General features: G+C 33.3%; 2 protein-coding genes across 2 annotated transcripts; one reads left to right on the forward strand and one right to left on the reverse strand.

Annotated features, from left to right (window-relative positions):
• Nucleotides 1–1,914: 1,914 nt before the first annotated feature.
• LOC109589760 (uncharacterized) lies at nt 1,915–3,950 on the forward strand. Its single transcript, XM_020005783.1, has 3 exons — nt 1,915–2,085; nt 2,148–2,507; nt 2,554–3,950. Exons 1-3 carry the CDS (start codon nt 2,049–2,051, stop codon nt 3,834–3,836), a joined length of 1,680 nt encoding a protein of 559 aa, XP_019861342.1. The 5' UTR covers nt 1,915–2,048; the 3' UTR covers nt 3,837–3,950.
• A 162-nt stretch (nt 3,951–4,112) lies between these two features.
• LOC100635923 (protein arginine N-methyltransferase 7-like) lies at nt 4,113–7,934 on the reverse strand. The gene is made up of 16 exons (XM_011409923.2): nt 7,918–7,934; nt 7,725–7,833; nt 7,530–7,642; nt 6,987–7,082; nt 6,806–6,939; nt 6,669–6,742; nt 6,516–6,604; nt 6,373–6,433; nt 6,263–6,326; nt 6,069–6,195; nt 5,862–5,948; nt 5,765–5,812; nt 4,917–5,157; nt 4,727–4,806; nt 4,524–4,681; nt 4,113–4,450 (listed from the first exon to the last, which is right to left on the reverse strand). The coding sequence occupies exons 2-16, from the start codon at nt 7,819–7,821 to the stop codon at nt 4,198–4,200; spliced, it is 1,722 nt and encodes a 573-aa protein (XP_011408225.2). The 5' UTR covers nt 7,822–7,833; nt 7,918–7,934; the 3' UTR covers nt 4,113–4,197.
• Nucleotides 7,935–7,942: the final 8 nt, after the last annotated feature.

The following is a 7,942-nucleotide window of genomic DNA, read 5'->3' on the forward strand; positions in this document are numbered from 1 at the left end:
ACATATGCAACTGACTCTAAGGCAGAAACCTGAAAACTACAAAACCAAAAACCCAAACATGTACACTGTGTACATATGCAACAGACAATAAGGTAGAAACCTGAAAACTACAAAACTAAAAACCCAAACATGTACATTGGAAACCTGAAAACTACAAAACCAAAAACCCAAATACGTACATTGTGTACATATACAACAGACTATAAGGTAAAACCTGAAAACTACAAAACCAAAAACCCAAACATGTATATTGTGTACATATGCAACAAGCTATAAGGTAAAACCTAAAACTATAAAACCCAAACATATCATTACTTGGTTTTTGGTTTCATGTTTTTCAGATTTCTTTCCTTTGTGTAGCTACAAAAAATAGGTGAAAACAACATTATGGTATATGTGGAAGCACAATTGATTTTATAAACAATAATATTGAAACCATAAAACTTCAGAAACAGGTTTTCTGGATGACAATTTTAGTTTATCTGGTCCCTATAACTAGCCATATATGTGTGGTGTGGAGACTAACAAAGATAAAATTCCATTGGTTCCATTAGATCCTTTTAATGATGACACTGAAGACAGTGATCTAATGGAAATAACCACAACAGAAGAAGTGTTAACAAACCTTATAACCAGAAAATACAGGAAAGTGCTAGTTTCTTTAGTAAAGAAGATGTACGAACTAACACACCACTTCAAGGTGAACGGTTGTGTCATTATGTCACATGGTTTATCATTGGGTTGATGCTACTTGTTGCCACTGCTGGAGTATTCTTTTGTCTTTATTGTGAACAGAATAAAGATAGATTGAAAAATGATACTCATAATCTTGAAAGAGCTGCTCTTGCATTGTACACTTATTCTTTATTTCGTATTTTGGTCAGTTGCTTCATTTTCTCAAAGTTGATGTACGGAATACAGAGAAGATGTGAAGAATTAGAACTATTTGGTATACTATATTAATGAGGTATACAAATGTAATGGTTACCCCTAATGGAACTAATGAAGCTACTCCTGCTCACATAATTCCTCTTAATGAAGATAAAAAACTTTCAGACATGGTAACAGATTATCTTAAAAACATCAAATTTGAAGTTGAACTGAATGAATTTGATAGTACTAGTGGTATTTACATCACTGATAAACATGCCAAGAATTATCTCAAGGCACGTGATAGACATTTTGTTAATACAGCAGTGTCCACACTTAGCTGGCTTCAGTTATGGTTCCTACTCCATTGGATACTCCATATAATATCAACCTTCATGATAATGTCACTACTGATTGATGCTATTGCACTTCATGTTAAATCAAGAATATCTCACTTTGAGCATGGGGTTGGCTTTCATCCTGGAGAGATTGGGTTCCTCTTCATGTACAGTGTACTACATTGTTTCTTTCTGTTTTATCCTTGCCTCAGAGCTGCTAGTGTTACCAGGACAAGACAACGTGTTATAAGGAAGATTAGCGACAAAGCAAGCAATGAATATAAAGATATTCCGGAGGAGGTGATGCAGGAATTCATTGAGTCAATGAAGAGGAGGAAGTTTAGTTTCAGGTTACGTATATTGTGTGCCAGTATTCCTTTTAACTTGAACATTGCTTATCTATCTATTACCTTTGGTTTTGTCGGTATTGTAGTTAGTTTAATAACTAGTGTCACTAGCTAAAAATAGCTCCTTTAACCTTCTGTTTCCTTTTACTATTAGTTTTTACTATTGCTTTGCTAGATTGTTTTATATTGCTATTATTGTTATTGTTTATTGCTGTGCTTTTACTATTATTATTAATCTTGCTGCTATCTTATTATTACTATGCTGCTTTAATCTGCTGTTGTTGCTATATTAGATACTGAGCATCAAGGGTTGTACTATTAAGTTTCATTGTTAGTCTTGTTCCACCACAAGAGATTACTATCACTGCATATCACATTTCTATAGCTACATTATACACTAACTATAGTACTAGATCCTTTTTTATCACTCCTTGGCTCACTCCTTTTTGCATCTGCTGTTTTGTATCCAGGGCTGCTGTAAAGCTTCTGCATTATGCCAAATAGCTGTTGTACCTGCACTTGTGTAAGAAGTAAGGCTATGTATTATAGTGAATGTTAGAGTGATAGCACTTTCATTCTTTCATTGTTGTAGAATTTGTGACAAAATGGATATTTCCAATTTTTTTTACTTTGATGAGTGCTGTAACCTTTCAATGGATAAGACCAAGAAGAGAGCTATCAATCTCACGTGATAATGTTTTGTGGGTCCAGAGTCACATCGAATCCATACCAATTATTTTTGAATTTATATGCTGTTTGCTAAGTATAATAATGATCTGCATAGTTATCCCAGCTCTCTCTATCAACATATTTCCTCTTGTTATGTACATCATTGGTTGGGCTACATGTTCCTATGACTACTCCTCAATATGCTACACACTGTACTTCAATTACAATGAGACTACAAATGAAAATGAACTACCACAACTTGCACTGAGAGACATTAAACCAGGTAAGATAGATCTAGTATTGATAAATCAATTCCCTCCTTTATATAGAGAATAATGTTGACAATAAAACTACTAAACCACTGATTCAAGAGTTTGTTGATCTCAGTAAGATATCATTGTTATTCTCAACAACAGCCAATGCTGTATCTCAAGTATTGTTCGTATGGGCACTGTGGTGCCTGTATATTAAACACTTTAAAAGTTTTAATGAGTGTCTGTTAGGAATATTGAAATTTTTTAAAAAGAAATGCTGTGGTGTGGAGAGTGGTAACAAAGATAAACTGCCATTGGATCCTTTTAATGATGAAACTAAAGAGAGTGATCTAATGGAAACAGATCCAATAAAAGCACTTTATAACCAGAAAATAAAGGAATATGTTAATTTCTTTAGTACAGAAGATGAGCGTACCAATACACCACTGCATGGTGAACGATTGTGTCATTATGTCACATGGTTTATCATCGGGTTTACGCTACTTGCTACCACTGCTGGAGTATTCTTTTGGCTTTATTGTGAACAGAATAAAGGTAGATCAACAAATGATACTTATAATCTTGAAAGAGCTGCTCTTGCATTGTACACTTATTCTTTATTTCGTGTTCTGGTCAGTTGCTTCATATTCTCAAAGTTAATGTATGGGATACAAAGAAGATGTGAAGAATTAGAACTATTTGTATATCATATTTATAAGGTGTATAATCCTAAAAATAATAACCTTCCAGTGTCAATAGAAACTTATGTTGAAGCTGTTCGTAAACACGAAATTGAACTGGGTAATATTACTAATGATAACTCTACTAAGAGTGCTGCATGCATATACTATCTCAAGGAACGTGATAGACATTTCGTTAACACAGCAGTATCCACACTTAGCTGGCTTCAGTTATGGTTCCTACTCCACTGGATACTTCATATAATATCAACCTTCATGATAGCATCACTACTGATTGATGCTATTGCACTTCATGTTAAATCAAGAATATCTCACATTGAGCATGGGGTTGGGTTTCATCCTGGAGAGATTGGGTTCCTCTTCATGTACAGTGTACTGGAGTGCTTCTTCCTACTTCATCCTTGCCTCAGAGCTGCTAGTGTTACCAGGACAAGACAACGTGTTATAAGGAAGATTAGTGAGAAAGCAAGTAAAGAATATAAGGATATTGAAGATATCTTAACAAAGTTCATTGAGTCAATGAAGAGGAGGAAGTTTAGTTTCAGGTTACGTATATTGTGTGCTAGTATTCCTTTTAATTTAAACATTGCTTATGTATCCATTGCCTTTGCATTTATAAGTGTGATAGTGACATTAATAACTACTGTTACTAAATAATGTATTGAGTGATTATAAAACTGCTGTATTTAGGAACTGCTATTGTTAACTTTTGCTGCTATTATTATTATTATCATTAATGTACTTTGCTACTTTTGCTGCTTTAAGAAATTGTAATGCTATTATTGTAAGTCTTTTTCTTTTTATAATAAAAGGAAGGAGGTTGCTTTCCCAGCATAGCAAGTTGTGACAGCCATTCAGAGTGGGATTAATCTGTGCCAGTTTCAAATAACTGAGCAACTTTTTACACAGCATAAGAATATACGAAAATGCAAATTTTTGAAGAAAATTTTGATCGTTTTCAATTTCAAACATTTTAAAACAGCCACATAAAAGTACATTACTTCAATGTAGTTTGTAGTTAAAAAATTAGTTCAAATTCCATACCCAAGTCACCAGTTCCAGTGTTCATACTGATATTATAAGCCACACCTACTGACCCCTCCCCCTCATAATCCTCCTTTACAAAGAAACACACTCCTTGATTCTGATTAGACGACCAGTTCAACTTATGACCAAATATGGGCTCGTCTAATAAAACTGGAGTCCATCCAGTACTGTACTCCATCCAAAGAACAATCCCGTGACAAGAAGTGGGTGTGGTCAACGACCAACTAATTAAAATTAAAAAAAATACAATATTACTTAATAAAATACCGTACATGTACACATTAGCGGGTCCTATACCTTCCTTTCTCTCTCAATATTGTGTCTTTCGGAACTGGAGATGTAAAGTCAAATTTCATTAGTGTCTGGACCCCACTGAGGGGGTAGGAGGGATATTCCCACAGTGAATAATCCTCAGGGGGCAAGGACTTATTAATATCAGGAATACTTTCCATTACCTAATGAATATTAATTAATAATTAATTAATTAATCTATTAATTACTGCATCATCATAAGGTGTTAAGTAAAACTCTTCAACTTTTCCAAGAGAATGTTTCAATAGATGAAGGTTTTCAAATTTAACTGTAAACAAAAACAACAAATAAATAAATAAATAAATAAATAAATAATTAATTAATTACATGTACATACCAAATTAATTAATTACACAAGTGCATGTACATGTTAGTTACCGGCTATTCCCATTAAGTGGGCGGAGCCTGGGGTTATTGTGCAATCGGTCGACAGAAGAGGATCTAGTGCAGTCCGTACATACCAGAAGTAAAGAGAGTGCCATGGTAACGTCATGGAAACAAAGAATGGTTCAGCTAACAGGATATCAATAGAGTGTCCAATTAAGTGAGTGGGTGTGATGTCATTAGGATCAACAGACAATAAACTAATGGAGTCTGATAATGAGGAACAAGATATGATCTGGAGAGAGAAACAGTCATTAACATAACTGTATAATGTACATGTATATGTATCAGGAAATGTAATAAAAATGGAGAATTCTCTCCTTTTCATTTTTGGCAAATTTGGCCTGTGACCCTGTACTATAGTACAGGGACTTTTGCTCAATTTTGGAGCAACTTTAAAAATTCGTAAAAAATCCAAACTTGATCAGAATCAGCTCAAACTTTCTATAGAACATAAGAACATGTATTTGGATTGGGAAATGTAATAAAAATGAAGAATTTTCTACTTTTCATTTTTGGCAAAATTCGGCCTGTGACCCTGTACTATAGTACAGGGACTTTTGTCTGATTTTGGAGCAACTTAAAAAATTCGTTAAAAATCCAATTTTGATTGGAATCAGCTCAAACTTTCTACACAACATAAGTACATGTATATACATCAGGAAATGTAATAAAAATGAAGAATTCTCTACTTTTCATTTTTGGCAAAATTTGGCCCGTGACCCTGTACTATAGTACAGGAACTTTGGCCCAATTTTGATGCAACTTCAATTTCGCTCAGAATCAGCTCAAAGTTTCTCCACAACATACAGGTAAGTACATGTATCAGATAATGGACTCACTTGTTCCATTGTACTGAAGGAGTGATGATTGGTCTCAACTGAGAATATCTACAGAGACAAGGTTGCTATGCAACTAACACCCACACACTTTAATTACCTTTTTAACTGATTTATAACTAGCACAAAATAATGGAAGAAATGAACCATCACCGACACAAAGAACAGTAGATTTACCAACTAACAACTAAGAAAATAAAAAAAATAATAATAATAATAAAAGATTACTTTAATTTATCATAATTAAATTTAGTACTACAAGTGCCTCTCCCCCCCCCTTAAGCCCCGCCCCTAGCCCCTCCCTTACCTCTCCCAGTGATTGGTTGATCCTTTCATTCCTCTCCTTATCATTAATCATTCTTAATCTTCCTCTACTGAAGGACATGTGGAGACCACAGGAACACAATGGAGGAGAATGGGGAGAGAAATTAATACTGGAATATTAATGAGAGAGAAAATTTAATATTAAATAAATAAATAATTAATTAATTAACTAATTACTTGTTTTCAATGACAGCCCATAGTGTAAACTCATCATTAACTAATTGAATATTCACGGTTTCACCTTTATACTAATTAATAGATATATTAATTAATTATTAATTAATTACCTTTATTAATGTTGATTGGATCACTTAATATCTGAACACAAGGCAACCAATGATCACGCCACTAGGAATAATAATAATAACAACAACAATAATAATAATAAATTAATTAATTAATTAATTAACTAATATGTATATGTACTAACTTGATGATCTTGTTGCCATGGTGACATGCTAAGCTCCACCCCCTGGGGCATACTGATACTCCAGTACACAGCAATAGAATGAAGAACACCTAAAAATAAAATAAAAATAAAATAATAATAATAATAATAATACATGTATACATGTATATGTACCTGTATGAGTGGGTGTGACTGATACGAAGGGGAAAACCCTCTTCTTGGGTAGGTTAGGATCAGAAAAATCAAACCTAATGATAATAATAATAATAATAATAATAAATTAATTAATACATTACATCATGTGTTCTTACTCTCCCACTGCCACTGGGTCTGATAATATTGTACATTTATCTTTAATTTCTTCTAAGTGAAGATCCCATAGTGAGGCCGGGCCCGGGCAATGTTTCCAGTCCCCAGGGGTCTTAATATTGAGTTCATGAGGAAACTGATTAATAATTATTAATAATGATGAATTGTTAATTAGTTAATTACTTGATTGGTGTCAATTGATTGTGACTGAAACAGAAACGGACTTTCCATCAATCTAACATAAACTGTAGCCTTGGACGGGATAATTAATGCATCCTCCTATTAATAATAATAAACAATAATAATAGCATGTACATGTACAAGATACATATTGATGTCCTTATGCTGTGTAGAAAGTTTGAGCTGATTCTGACTTTAATTTTTTGAGTTACAGCCATTTTAAGAAAACGACAAAAATCTGAAAAGTACCCAAGGCTATAGCCCATGGTTTTTTCCAAAAAATGGCCCTGAAATCACCCCAAATTTTTATTACATTTTCTGATACATATTGATGTCCTTATGCTGTATAGCAAGTTTGAGCTGATTCCGACTTCAATTTTTCAAGTTACAGCCATTTAAAAAAAATGACAAAAATCTGAACAATACCCAAGGCTATAGCCCATGGTTTTTATCGAAAAATGGCTCCAAAGTGACCCCCCAATTCTTAATCCAGGTTATAAAGTATTAGAACCTCCAATACTGGAGTCACTGGTCCCCATCACTCACTGTCAGTAAGTGTTTCTTTGCATGAGTGAAGGTCTCAATGGCTCCTTCTCCTATCAGCTCAGAATCAAACACTTCACTGACCAACACATTAGCCTTACAAGGAATATCACAACCTAGCAATGAAACAACACTCTGTCATATTATTATTATTATTATTATTATTATTATTATTATTATTATTATTATTATTATTACCTAGTCCTACTGTTAGTTCAGTTGATCGTTTATTAATTATTTTAATCACTTTATCGTATCCGTTCACTTTCACAACCTCCTTAGCAATTTTGACCATCGGAGACAACGCCTAATTAATTATAATAAACCTATTAATAATAAATACACAATTAACTTATATTAATTATTATTAAATATTAATTATTAACTTTACTTCACATGCTGTTATGTTAGTTGCC

Source organism: Amphimedon queenslandica, unplaced genomic scaffold, assembly GCF_000090795.2.
Source record: "Amphimedon queenslandica unplaced genomic scaffold, v1.1 AMPQUscaffold_10932_Cont15973, whole genome shotgun sequence".
NCBI classification, from domain to species: Eukaryota; Metazoa; Porifera; class Demospongiae; order Haplosclerida; family Niphatidae; genus Amphimedon; species Amphimedon queenslandica.

Excerpts from the sequence above, each read along its gene's own strand:
- LOC109589760 (XM_020005783.1), top strand. The coding sequence starts at position 2,049 with ATGCCAAATAGCTGTTGTACCTGCACTTGTGTAAGAA. Across the intron at positions 2,086-2,147 it reads TACCTGCACTTGTGTAAGAA|AATTTGTGACAAAATGGATA; the intron begins GTAAGGCTATGT and ends TCATTGTTGTAG. Across the intron at positions 2,508-2,553 it reads ACTGAGAGACATTAAACCAG|AGAATAATGTTGACAATAAA; the intron begins GTAAGATAGATC and ends TCCTTTATATAG.
- LOC100635923 (XM_011409923.2), bottom strand. The coding sequence starts at position 7,821 with ATGGTCAAAATTGCTAAGGAGGTTGTGAAAGTGAACGGATACGATAAA. Across the intron at positions 5,813-5,861 it reads GTTATAAATCAGTTAAAAAG|ATATTCTCAGTTGAGACCAA; the intron begins GTAATTAAAGTG and ends TTGTCTCTGTAG. Across the intron at positions 4,451-4,523 it reads ATATTGAGAGAGAAAGGAAG|TTGGTCGTTGACCACACCCA; the intron begins GTATAGGACCCG and ends AATTTTAATTAG.